General features: G+C 34.6%; 1 protein-coding gene and 1 long non-coding RNA gene across 2 annotated transcripts; both read left to right on the top strand.

Annotated features, from left to right (window-relative positions):
- The first annotated feature begins 1,417 nt into the window (after positions 1-1,417).
- On the top strand, positions 1,418-7,766 carry LOC121239953 (protein FAR-RED IMPAIRED RESPONSE 1-like). Its single transcript, XM_041137402.1, has 3 exons — positions 1,418-1,572; positions 6,344-6,422; positions 6,735-7,766. The coding sequence occupies exons 1-3, from the start codon at positions 1,418-1,420 to the stop codon at positions 7,764-7,766; spliced, it is 1,266 nt and encodes a 421-aa protein (XP_040993336.1).
- Positions 7,767-8,872: 1,106 nt separating this feature from the next.
- On the top strand, positions 8,873-9,158 carry LOC121240322. Its single transcript, XR_005935518.1, has 2 exons — positions 8,873-9,028; positions 9,122-9,158. It is a non-coding gene; the product is annotated as an uncharacterized LOC121240322 (long non-coding RNA).
- The last annotated feature ends 5,070 nt before the right edge of the window (positions 9,159-14,228 follow it).

Here is a 14,228-nt window from a genome sequence, read left to right as displayed (position 1 = left end):
TACAGTTAAAGTATGTGTTATATTTATTACATGTTAGTGATATTTTATATACTTAATTATATATTATTAATTAATTTATAGTTTACTTTATTTAATATATTTATTACATTCCCAAAGTGTATATAGGATAATTTGTTTACTAGTATATCATACAACTATAAACTTTGATTTATTATATAAATATATATACACACACACTTGTAAAGGGCAACGTGTGCTGCACATTTGCCCTGTTGACTAATTTTGTTATGTTTCAAATTTTTAATTATAAACGGACAAAATTCTATCTATATTTTTAGAATTTTTTTCTTATTTACAACACATATTATACACACCATCTACATAATGTTTATAACTATTATACGATTTACAAGAATAAAGTCACACCTATGTACATATATTTTTAAGGTATATATTACACGAGCGATAAGTATTTTGATGGTCCCAAAGCACAGAGACAATTAAAATACTGTTTCACAAAAACTATAATTCATTTTCTTTTCTTTTATTCTTATTCTCATGGTCCATTTTTTCCTCAATTCTTCTTCTTCTCTTTTTGTCCATCAAAAGGGCTTAGGCATCACTCGATTTTCTAAGGTCCGATCACTATTTCGATTGTTGAGCAGTTTGAATTCCTCAATAAACTGGAATATCTCGATGATTGCTTGATCAATACTTTCAAGGTGCTCTGAGCTCGGGCGAGCTCATGACAATCTTAGGTACTATTTTCTCCAGAGGAGGTGCCATGCTCTTCTACTTAGTCATTAGGGTTCTCGTCTACGCCTGTAACAACTTTTACCATTTCCGATGGAGGAAATAGTAGTGGAAACTATCACAGTGAGATTTCAAGAAATCTCAACAACTAAGCAATCAACATACAACAGATTATCACATACATATACAAGTAAACCACGAATAATAGCAATCTATAGATAAACGAATGCATGAACATGAACTTGACATGAAAACTTTGAGATGTATGCGATCAACTTTTATAATCGTTAAGCATCCCAACCTGTGTATCAAAGTAGCCGAATGGGTTTTGCTTCTGGTTCTCGCCGTCCTTATTTACACCAGAGTTTAGCAGGTTGCTGCCTGTTACGTGTTTCCTCGCTGCAAGGGTGCTGCTCGCTAGTTGCCAGTTGTTGCCCATATGAAGTGCCGCTCGCCAGTCGCCAGTTGCTGATCACACGAAGTGTTGCTCACTAGATGCTCTCTCACACGATGCTGCTCGCCAATTGCTCACCCACAAAGTTCTGCACGCCAATTGCTCAGCACATGAGGCAGCATGCTAGACCATAGCTTACCGCTCACTTCCAGTCGTCGTCTAACTCGCCACCAAAGCTCCTCGCCATAACTCCATTGAAGCTCCTCGCCATAGTGGTTTACTCGCCATAGGGACTTAAGTTTTCCGTGCATGGATTGCTCGTCGAGAGGTGCAGCTCGCCAATTGCTTAACCATGAGATACTCCTCGCCAGTTACGCAACATACAGAGTTTTCCTCACCAGTTGCTCTCCTACACAGTGTTGCTTGCCAACAAAGTTATGCTCACCAATTGCTCACCACATGAGGTATTCCTCGCCAGTTGCACACCACGCATATGGCCCCTCGTCATACACATTATTTTCCACGCCATTCGCATGAATTTTACCCAAAGATAGTCCGAGCAAAAGGAAGAAAAAAAGGAAGCTAATTGACTCGAAAGTGAACTCGCCAAAGACAAAGAATTTTAATTGCTACAAAATCGCTTAAGGATGAACAATTTTCCCATGCAAAAATCATTCAGTAGCAAATGATCTCAATCAAGACAAATTACTCTGGTTTGACTCTTTCAAATTTGTTATTTTATTTTTACTAACGAAGTTGATTTTTTAAAAGACTTTTCCCACGAAACTCTTCAAGGTTCCACGAGAAACTTGGCTGCTATATGTCGTGGGAACATACTTACTGGAAATGAATCGCAAGGAGCGAAACACCAACAATGAAGCGGATCCCAGGCTCCACTTATTCATTTCAATTTATCTTCAACAAAATAAGTCATTTGGTGTCGCGGGCTCCACTTATTCAGATTTCATTCTTATTTATTTTTCCTCTTGGTTGATCTCTATTTTTCCTATAGATCTCAACACATCTTCACATATTAGATTTGTTATTATCTCAAATTTGAAATATGAGATGTTATTGTCTGAGATGTTAATATTGTTTGTTTGTCAGATGTACAAATTTATTTCTTTTTTTTTTGTTATTATTTTAAATCTAAAATCTGAGATGTTATTATCTGAGATATTAATAAGTCGAAGTGCAAAATATTTGGCAACTCTGTTTAGATAAATTTTTTTTTTGGTAGCTGCAATTTCTAGTTTTTATGTTATTATTTGTAGGTGTATTTTTTTTTCTTTGTCACGTATATATCTATTATATTATGAATTTACGTTATAATTTTTTAGATTGTAAGTATTGGGCCTAAAATTATTAAACTAAATTTTTTTGACAATTCTGTTCAGGGACAATTTTTTTTAGTATGTAATTTAATTTTTTTTTTTAACATGCCTATATATGTACTATTTCATGAAAGCATAGAAAAGCTTATATTTAACTGAGCACAAAAGTAAACAGAAGCATACCGAGTTGATTCCAAAATCCACAAATGAAGAAGTAAATTTCACAAATAATTCAAAATCCAGAATCGAAGAAATAAATTTGGGAAAGTTAGAACAACGAGAGGACCAAATTTTATCAGGTAACAAACAATAGAAAATAAAGAAGATGAAAATCACTTTTATACTAAGCCACAAGCGGTGAAAAATAAAATAAAAATAGAATCATATAAGAGCTGTGGAAGTGGTGAGAAAAAAAAAACAATTGGAGAAAAAAATTGGCAAACCCTAGGAGAAAACCAAAACGTAGTAGAAGTCAAGGACAGAGCAGAAAATGAATAGAAAGTGGAGAGCAAAATTGAAAAAATGTTTAACTTAAACCAGTCAGTACAATCGGTGCAAACAGTGATAAAAAAAGATAACAATTGGAGAAAAAAATTGGCAGAACCAGGGAAAAAACCATAACCTAATAGAAGTCAAGGACAGAGTAGGAAAATGAATAAAAAATGGAGGGCAAAACTGGAATAAATTGTTATAGGACATGGCAAACAAAGAAAACAAAGGGTAAAACTGTAAAAATGCATACTAAAGATAACAGAAATCAAAGACAAAAAGGAAAAACAAATATAAAAGCAGAGGCAATCTTGGCAAAAAAGCATTAGATGACAGAAAATTGAAGGACAACAACGGAAAACAAATATAAAAATAGGGGCAGAAAGGAAAATACAAACGAAGGACAAAGTTGGAAAAAAGAAATAAATGAAATCGTCGACATTGGTGCTTATTATATATAAGATATTAAATAGTTTAGTTTATTACATTTATCTTATGCATCATTATTATTGTTTAATTATAACTATAATTCAATTTATAGTACAAAAATTTATACCATAAGATTTTTTTAGTCAAAACTATTTGGTTGAATAGTTAAGAGTTTTTTTTTTAAAAAAAATAATTAAAATTTTGTTATTAATGAAAAAATAAGATTCATAATTTTCAAAAAAAATAAAAAAATAATAATCGAGTTCTTGGGTTCGAGTAACTTGAGCTCAAGTTATTTGTTTATTTTTAGTAGAGCTCAAGTCGAACTTAAACAACATTAATGATTAACGAACCGAGTTCAAATAAGCATATGCGAGTTTTATTCAAATTTTAGTTGAGTTCGAATGAGTAAACATGCTAATCGAGTTTGAGTACCCTTATTCAAATTCGACTCGATACGTTTGTAACCCTATTAAATATATAATTAGATAAGTGTGCACATAATGATTAACAAATCGACGTGCCCTAACACATATATTCGAAGTAGTGAAAGGAGATGTGATCAAAATTTATGAGTGATATAGTATGCAGAAATTAGGACTGTAAGAATATTGGTCCAGACTGAAAAAATCAACTAGACCGGAGCGGGTTGAGACCGATCGAATGTGTATATATATATTTAAATATTATATATACAATTCTGCTACGAGTACCCGCCTTTGGGTACCCGTTGCTGAATCGCTGACGTTGTCACGTCAGCTTTATATTATTATTAAAAAAAACTAAAAACTGAGGACCCGATTTTAGACCTAGGCGCCAAACTGATTTCAGATTTCAGAAACCATTTTGCGCTCTCAGAAAAGTAAAGCAGGTCCGTCTTCGTCGTTCTTCATCGTCTTCGTGCTGTCTTCCATGGCCATCTGAGCAACGATCGTCAAGTGAGTGCCATCGTGGGATGCTCTGTTTTATGCATTTTGTTTTGTATTTTTCTTGATCTTTGGCACCCCATGGAAGGAATCTAAGCTTTTTTGTTGTGGGTATGAGCATTCTTTGCTCTGTTTTAGTGATGGTTTTTTTTTTCTATTTTTGTATATTTTTGGCCACCTAGTGTGAGAAAGGCAGTATCTGCATTCGCCGGAAACTCTGATCTTTGTGGGAAGCCACTGCAGCCGTGTAACCCATTCTTTCATCACCGGCTCCATCATCGTCAGGGAACCCATGCACGAACCCAGTTGAGAAAAAGTCCAAGAAAAGCTCTCCAAAGTCACTATAGTCTTAATAGCAGTTGGTTCAGTTGCGATAGCCTTTCTTCTACTGGTATTCCTCTTGCTCTGTCTCAAGAAACGACACCCAATGATGCACAGTGGTTGCTCTTGCTCTGTCTCAAGAAACGCTATAGTCTTAATAGCAGTTACTCTTCTTCTTTCTTCTTTTTCATATCTCTTAGAAGAGTCTTATACCAACACACAAATCAGAATAAATCAATAGTTTCCTGCAAACTAGCAAAGAACACCTGTTTTTCTGTATTTATTTCTTCTTCTTCTTTGTTATAATTTTTTTTGTCACATTCCTATTGGTGGAATTCCTATTCATTGTTTTTGTAGTATATGTGTTTGTTTTTATGCCACGCCTAAGGGCGCGTAGCCATTATCTTCTTCTTTTATTCTAGAACATGACTACTGGTCCCTAGCTCGTATTGTATTGGTGAACACACACCACGTCTTCACACTCTTACCCTTTTGCAATGTGATCTTCAACCTACAAATTTTGCACTTAACATCTCAATTAAAACAGTTGTGCCGTGCTCACTCAGATATGTATAGTTCTTAATGTTTTTGAACTATTACTCCATTTAGTTCCTTTTGCAATTTGACCCTCAAGCTATCAATTTTGGCACTTAACACCCAAACTTAAAATTGCAATCGCAATGTGTACCTCAAGGACCTGAAATGTTCAAATTGTCATTATATAAAAAAAGTCCAAAGGGCCCTTGCTTTATTAGCTTTTTGGGCAAAGGAACTACAGATATTAGCTTAGATGAAGGGTAGTTCGAAAATTTCAAGACTTAGAGGGTGTAGGTTGCAAATGAAGTTTTGAATTGGGGTGCCAGGTGTTGAAACCAATATTTTGGAGGTTACAGTGTAAAATAGGTGGTAGTTTGGCAGGTGGAAGGGGGATTAAGAATTTCCCTGGGTAATTAAATACTCAAGCTGAGAGAACTTCCAGGAATGCCCAACCTATGTCATAGTTGAGGATATGAACTTTGTCTAATCTCATTATCTCTTATGTCATTTGAGCATCATTATTTAATAAATAGATCTAGAACTATAAAAAGCATGAAATAGTTCAATATACTAAAGCAGAATAATTATCATGGATAATCATAATATATTTGCTGTGTACAAAGACAATTTGAGAACTTGTAGATGGGAAGAACAACTTGAAAAGAAAAGAAATATCCAAGAGCGGCAATTTTTTCCTTTTATAAGAAGGGTGTCGTTTTTTATTTTATTTTATTTTTTTGTGTGGGAGAAATATAGGATACTGAGTATAATAAGAGTGGATAAAAATAGCAATGGTTGCACAGTCGCAGATAAAGAGAGAAAGAGATTAGGAACAGAGTGAATAATCAATCATGGCCATGGTGGAGGAGTTTCGGCTTTGGATTGGTTTTTCTGACTTTGGGGGGGGGGGCATGCGTTTTTCAGAGCTGTTGCAAAATTGTGGTTTCAGTGTTTTAAATTGGCTAAGAGCTTGAATTTTGAGTGGTTCTTAATATCATGTTGTGCTTTAATTTGGTCTAACCTTTTTTTGACTGCTTAATTTTTTGAAAATTTCATAGTGGATATGGGCTTGAGTCATAATGAGTTTAAAGCATTTAATTCAACGCTTTATGGATTTGTATATTCTAACAAGAAGATAAAACTTTGAAGTTTTGTGGCTGAGTCTTTTCTTATGAAGTAATTGATTGTGGATTATGCAGTTCATCTCCTCTCGGCATGGAAAAAGAGGAAGAATACTCATATCCCCAAACACCATCTAGCTCAAATCCCCCAACCGCGGTATGTTATATTTTTTACAAATTTGCTTTATTTCTGTGTTGAGTTGATATTTATTTCCAAAATACATAAATAACTTATGTAATAACATGTTAGGATATACCATCAAGTAACCGGTGCTTTGTAAATTACACCAGTGCCGGTTACTATGGACCGCTTCCTACGTGGCTAATGCCTTTTCCGCCATATCCAAATGGCGGCCAATATCCAAGAAACATTCAAGTGGTGATGCAATTGTGTTCTTATTTTTTTGTTTGTATAAGTTGGCCTTTTTTTTTTAGTTTAATGTCATTGATTTTTTTTTTCTTTTTACAGAATGCTGGTTACGTGACTCCTTTCATGACTACAAGCTCCGCTACGAGTGGAAGAGTTGATATAGAGGAACCACCTGAATGTAGAGAAATTGATCTTCCATGTACCTCTGAAAGAGTTGAAGAAAGCAAAAAAGATAGACCAAATTCACAAGAAACTCAGGATGGCATTGCCAGGACACTGCAGTTAGAGGATGAAGTTGGTGGTGATACGATTGAAGAGCCAAAGTCGAGAATGAAGTTTAATTCTTTTGAAGAATTAATAGTTTATTATAAGCAGTATGGTAAGAAAAGCAGGTTTGGGGTAATGATAAAAATGATTGATAATGGGGATGATGGGACTGTCCGATATGTCACCATTGGTTGTGCTTGTGGTGGGAAGGCCCGGAATAGGACATTGAATGTCGCCAGACCATGTCCAACAGGAAAGACAGAATATAAGGTAAAGATTAATGCCTTAAAAATTAATAGAAAGTTCCGGTTGACAACTGTTCATAATATCCATAACTATGACCTTAGTTCAAATAAATCTCGCTTCTTTCGATGTAATAGAGAAGTGGGTGACTCTATAAAAAGAGTCATAGATATAAACGAAATGACTGGCATCCGAATGAATAAGAGCTTTGGATCTCTCGTCATTGGCGTTGGTGGATTCAAGAACCTCCCATTTTTAGAAAATGATTGCCGTAATTATATCGACAAGGCAAGACATCTAAGGCTTGGTAAAGGTGGTGCTGAAGCGCTTCGAGAGTATTTTTGTAGGATGCAGTATAAAAATCTCGGTTTCTTTGCACTGATGGATTTAGATGATGACGGGAGGTTAATGAATGTCTTCTGGGCAGACCCCTGTAGTATGGCAGCCTACCAATACATCGGTGATGTGGTGACATTCGACACTACATATTTGACGAATAGATATGGGATGCCCTTTGCACCATTTGTTGGTGTAAACTACCATGGGCAGTTAATTCTGTTGGGAGCAGGATTGATTTCCAATGAGGATACAGAGACCTTTGTGTGGTTATTCCAGACGTGATTGCAGTGTATGGATGGTATCGCTCCGAAAGTTATTATCACCGATCAGGACAGAGAGATGAAAAATGCAATTGCTATTGTCTTTCCTGAAAGCCGACATCGACTTTGTTTGTGCAATATACTGAAAAAAGTCTCTGAGAAGCTGTCCTCCTATGCTTCCTACAAAACTGGGATGAACAATGCATTGATGAAATGTGTGTATGAGACGCAAACTGTTGAAGAGTTTGAGAAATCTTGAGATCAGTTAATCACTACTTACAACTTGCATGAGAATGTCTGGCTGAAAAGTTTATACACTGAGCGTGAGTATTGGGTGTCGGCATTCTTGAAGGACTGTTTTTGGGCTGGGATGAGTACAACGCAGCGCAGCGAGAGCATGAATGCTTTTTTCAATGGTTATGTTCATGCTAAGACAAACTTGAAAGAGTTTGTCGATCAGTTTGATAGTGCGTTGAAAAAAAAAATGAGAGTGATAATAACACGGACTTCAACTCATTTAGCGTTACCATTCCTTGCATATCTAGATCTCCTATCGAAAAGAGATTTCAAGAGTTGTACACAAATGCTAAATTTAGGGAAGTTCAGATGCAATTTACTGAAATTATCGATTTGGATCCAGAGTTACTTAAGAGGGATGGTGTAGTAAAGACCTATCTGGTAGATGACGAAGTTCGTGTAGAAGAGTTCACTAACTTGGTTATGTTTTCTGTGGACTTTAATGAGAAAGATGCAGATACTAAGTGTTCATGTGGTTTATTTCAGATGAGGAGTATATTCTGTAGGCATATTTTCGCTGTATTTAAATGTAACGGGATAAAATCCCTGCCAGAGAAGTATATTTTAGATCGATGGAGGAAGGACATAAAAAAGAGATACACGTTAATCAATAGCAGCTATGACACAGGGGATCAGCGGCCAGATGCTTGCAGATATTCTAGTCTATTAAAAATCTGTTATCAAATGATTACTCATGCAACGCGTTCAAAAAAGCATACTAAGGATGCCACACATAAGTTACATGCAATGATTGAATTATATAATGAGAATCAAGAACCCCCATCAATGACCATCACTGGTTCCAATGTTGGTTATACTCAAAATGACACAACCACTGTGGGTAGTTCGAAACAAGTACTCAGTCCATTAGTTGTCAGAGGGAAAGACAGACCCCCATATCTGAGGAGAGCATCCAGGATGGAGAAAGACATGCAGAAAGTTAAAGGAAAGACAAAGAAAGCACCAGTAAACCGGAAACGTAAACAAGTGCACATTATTTCAGCTTTAAATATACATTTTTAGGTGGGTTATTTTATTAATGCAAAAACTTACTTGTTACCAATGCTACTTGTTTATTAGAGAGATGGAGGAGATACACCAGTGCTGGACACATGCATGAATTTATTTGGCCCATCAAAAATAGATATTTCTAATGTTAGTTATGTGCGATTATATTATTTTTGTTATATTTATATTTGAATTGTTATATTTATGTATTGATTTTTTTTTTATCACCAGCTTGTTCAAGACAAATAAGCTAATGTCATTGGTGAAACCCAGCTCGGAGAAACAGTGGTTGGGAGTCAAGAAAGTGTAATGTTTCTGCACTTTTCAGGTATTAATAGTAATATTGACATTACTCTAATTTTTACATATTAATTCTTATAGATGCAATTCGGGTCTGATGGATCACAATCGGTGCAAATTGGGTTGGATGAATCACAATTGGTTCAACCGTGGTTGGAAGGCCCAAGGAACTAATTTACGTAATATTTGCATATATAGTTTTGACCAGTTGGGTGTTTAAACATTTTTGTGTAATTTAAATTGGATATGGGGCTGATATGGTCTGGTTTTGATGGTTGATTTTGTGGTTTGGTATGGGGCTGGTATGGTCTGATTTCAATGGTTGATTTTGTGGTCTGGTATGGTTTGGTATGGGGCTGGTATGGTCTGTTGGTGTGACAAAGGTGACCGCTTGTTTCTAATTATTGAAGTTTCTAATATTTCCTGAATATTTTTACAGTTGGGGTCTTGGCAAATTTGTTTCTATCTAACAGATTATGTCGTTAGCATTGGTCATTTTCTGGGAAAGGTATCATTCTTTCTTAATGTTGTCATTCAGAGTTTTTTTTTTTTTAAGCGTCGAATATGTGCTTATAGGCAATTTTGAACATGTAGGACGTACATTAAATTTGCATGTAATGTTTCATATATATTTTTTTTTGATAAGTATGTAATGTTTCATATTTAACAAACTTCTATTGCAATTATATTAATTCTATTGATTTTGTTCTTACTTCACATGCAGGAAACTAAGGGGTTTATTCCCAATGTAATATATGGGTTTTCATAAGGTGAAAGAGTGAACGTGAAGGATTTTCAAGAACTGATACAATATGATGGATTAGTCATTTTTTGTAAGTTTATTATGTTGTACTCAGTGGTGGGATGACATGTAAGATTTTATTAAAGTTGTTGTTTTGTAAGTTGTAAATGTCACTTTTTTGGATAGATTGACAGAAGATACAAAATTGTTGGCAATGGTTTTTGTGTAGTTGGAACAAATGACTCCATTATTTTGGATGTTATGATAGTTTTCCTTCCAGGAATGAGCATGAAGATATTATTTCTTGGATTGGATTTTTTGGCAATTTCCTAGATGAAAGTAGCATTTTTTTTTCCTTTTTTGTAGAATGCTTATTTTATTTATTAGTGACATTGATTATGTTAGTACCTATTGGTATGTCATAGTCAAGGAAGATTTTGATGTGCAAACAGACCGGTAATTAAAGACCAATTTTAATGGATGGTTGTGACATATTATTGTGAGTTGACATATTATTGTGACAAGAGTTTTTTTCACTCATAATAGAAGTTGCGTTAGTTACCCAGATTAAAATAGGTGATTTTTTTTTATCTTTTTTGTAGAATTCTTATTAATGCTTTACACAGATAAGATACTTCCTGAATTAATGCCTTACACAGATACAATGGGGTTCAAATAAGATACTTCCTGAATTAATAATGCCTTACACAGACACAAACAGTTACTTCCACAAGTCATTAACATAAAATACAATTAGACTATACAATCAGACTAAGTTCTAACATCACCAACCAACATATAAACAACTTAGATATACATAGCAACTAACTTCTAACATTAATCCTAAGTCACTTATTTGCAAGACAAGTAACATGCTACAACAGATGCGGCAGCCCAATACATCCGGAGTAGTGTGCGTAAACGTCTTATTTCAGCTTCGCGTACAAGAAGCGCCAACTCCTTGTTCACAACCTCCTCATTTCTATTGGATAGCGCCATCTCTCTCATCTCGATCTCATCCGCTCTCTTACGGAGATCAATTTTGCTCTTTTTGATATTGTCGAGTATCTTCTCCAGCTCTTTCTTGGCTCTTAACAGTTCATTGTGAGTTTCTCTTAGATCGAACTTTCTGTATTGATCCTCCTCTACCCACTTGAAATACTTACAATATGGTAATCCCTAATCATTTTAAACATATTTTGGAAACATGTTAGATGCGCATAATATTTCAAATTTTATTAAACATGAATGTAATCAACTTTGTGCTGTAGTTAGGACACCCTAAGAAGGGTCGTCCTGGATTTCCTGTAGTAGATGAGTATCTTAGTTGGGCTTCAATTTCACGGAAGCATAACGGTAGACCCAGACTTCGTTTACCAAAAGATGAAGAAGAGTCCGTGGTGGATGATGACATATTCTTAAACTGAAGGTGAATAAGAAACAAAAGGAAAACAGACAATCGAGAACAAAACTAAACTTTCAGCATATTCTTTCAAAGACTATCAACTATCAAGACAAATTTAAACTCTCCACACATTTAAACTAAACAATTCTTACTCTCCACATATTTAATAAGATATTCTACGTGTTGGACCTTACAAATAATTAAAGTCTTCCTCTTCCCATCATAAGCTAGATTCCTTAACCACCAAAACCATCTTTAATTTGGTACCACTTACTCCTATATGTGAGATGAGAAAAACATAGGCATGTTCAAAATCTGAGACATGATGCTTATGAGTATCAATCACATAATGCTCATGTCTCCTACACACAACTTGTGTAGGAGACATGATTTGAACGTAGATCCTGCATGAAAGATCATTCTTGTAAAGTTTGAAAAACAACACACAAAACTATCCTAGTAACATTGTAACACATGTCTTGCAAAAGAAATGATTAGTAAAGATAAAACACACAACTAAGAACAGATGAAGGAATTAAATTCTTCCTTGATACTCCTCAATCTAAGTCTGAAAAGCTAATACATAATTGAAAACCATATTAAAGACATGACATAACATCTATTACTTATCATCCAGAAAGAAATAATGATCAAATTCAAAAATATTAATCAAGACATTATCATCTTCATCACCACCACTATTATCAGAATAAAAATGCTACTTGTACACGGGAGGGTTACCCTGTAGGAAAAGTGGGAAATATTGGGCTTGTATACTCATATTGACACATTGAAATGCAGATGGGAATCACAACTCTACTATTTTTTAACCAGTCAACAGATCGATAGAAAGCATGCAAAGGTGTAGGCAGGCGTACCAACAGAGATGGAAATATGTCTACTAATATCCAAGTAGATCGCTGTTCTTAAAATTATGGAATATAATATTGAGGATGTGTAACAAGATCAGTGGTATGAGGCATGGTTGTCCATAATCTAACAAAAGAGACTGGTGACAAAAGATTTGCATTTACCCATATATTAATTAAGTCCATCTACTGTGTGCTTGCAATTGCATTTACCCAATGTTTGAATTGCCAATCCCAGTAAATTAAACAAGAGTAATCCCACATGGACAGAAGATCCCATTTTTTACACGTCTATGAACGGATTAATGAGCATCAGCACTAACTTGTTGGTAAAATCTAAAGTGAAATGGCTAAACACTTCTCATTATTTAACCACAAAATAATTTGGCAATCCAAATATTTTTTCTTTTTTCTTTTTTATTTTTTTTATTTTGAGATCAATCATTGCCACTACTACTCAAACGGAAGGAGAAGAAGAAACAATCACGGCAAACGAACAATCAAGAATTGATAAAAAAAAAAAAAAACAGAGTATATACCGATTAGGGTTAGGGTTTCGAAACTACAAGTATTTCGAAATTAGGTGCAATTTCGACTCTAAATCAAGTTCTATTTCGAATCTAAAAGAATTTCGAAATCTCCCATTAGAGTTAGGGTTAGGGTTTCCAGCTATTCAAGATGGATGTATATATACCGATTCGGTGATTTTGGGAACATCAAAATTGTGGGTTGAAGAAACAACACCAATGGGAGATTCGGTTGTGGGCATGCGAACAAGAAGAAAAGATCAAGAAGAGAGTACCTCCCTTTGTGTTTCGTCTTCCTGCATGTCGGTGGGGCAATCGTGTGTTTGAGCAGAAGAAGATGACCACCCTGCATGAATTGTCATCGTAGTTTGCTTGGGAAGGTTCCAGTGTGTAGTGCGGGGTTTCATGGCCGTGTTTCTTGCTGAGGTGAAACTAAGGTGAGGTGAAAACGAGTGATTTCAGGAACCGGTTTAAGGAAATGAAAATTGCCTTCGAGTTTCAAGGAGCCAAACGACAAAAGGGATTATTAAAACGCCGAAAGCACACCGTTTTAATAATTCCACGTGGACTCCTGGGTACGCCGGGGGGGGGGGGGGGGAGGGTGGGGGTACCCCTCCCATGTACAAACAACATTTTTGTTATATATATAATATATTATCTTATACAGTAATTGTATAAGTTAATTATGTGATTTTTATTTAAGGGATCACCATTGACCATATATACAATGAAATTATTTAATATTCTTTAACCATATATAAAATATCAAGGAGATAACTTAATTTTAATTTTACTAATTTAATTAATTTCTTGTATTAATTTTTTTGTCGAAAAAAGAAAATGAAGAAAAAAATATTTATGGACCAATCGGACTGATAGTTAACAGTCCGGTTCAACAAAAATAATGAATCAAAATTTTCGATTTGTGACCCTCCAAACGGGACTTGACCCATTAGCATAAATGATTGACATCACATTTTGTTTGCCAAGGAAATATAAATGAACACAACTTCTTTATTTTTTAGATTAATAAATGAACACAAGTATTTTTTTTTAATCATAAATAAACACAACTTGGATACATATACAACCGGTGGTAAGAGCATTGAAATTAGTTTTATCAAATTTATTTCTAAAATTTAATGAAAAGTATATATTTTTCATAAATGCAAAACTCCCATAACCATAACTCCATATTAGATTAACCATTAGATTAGTAAAAATAATAATATAATATTATTTTTAATTTTTTTTTATATTTTACAATTGCACTAACTATGTATTAATTAATAATTTAATTTGATATTTAAATTATTGTTTTCCAACTTAAATACAT

This window comes from Juglans microcarpa x Juglans regia, chromosome 1D, assembly GCF_004785595.1.
Source record: "Juglans microcarpa x Juglans regia isolate MS1-56 chromosome 1D, Jm3101_v1.0, whole genome shotgun sequence".
NCBI classification, from domain to species: Eukaryota; Viridiplantae; Streptophyta; class Magnoliopsida; order Fagales; family Juglandaceae; genus Juglans; species Juglans microcarpa x Juglans regia.
The sequence above is the reverse complement of the archived record's forward strand: the minus strand, read 5'-3'. Positions and strand labels throughout refer to the sequence as shown.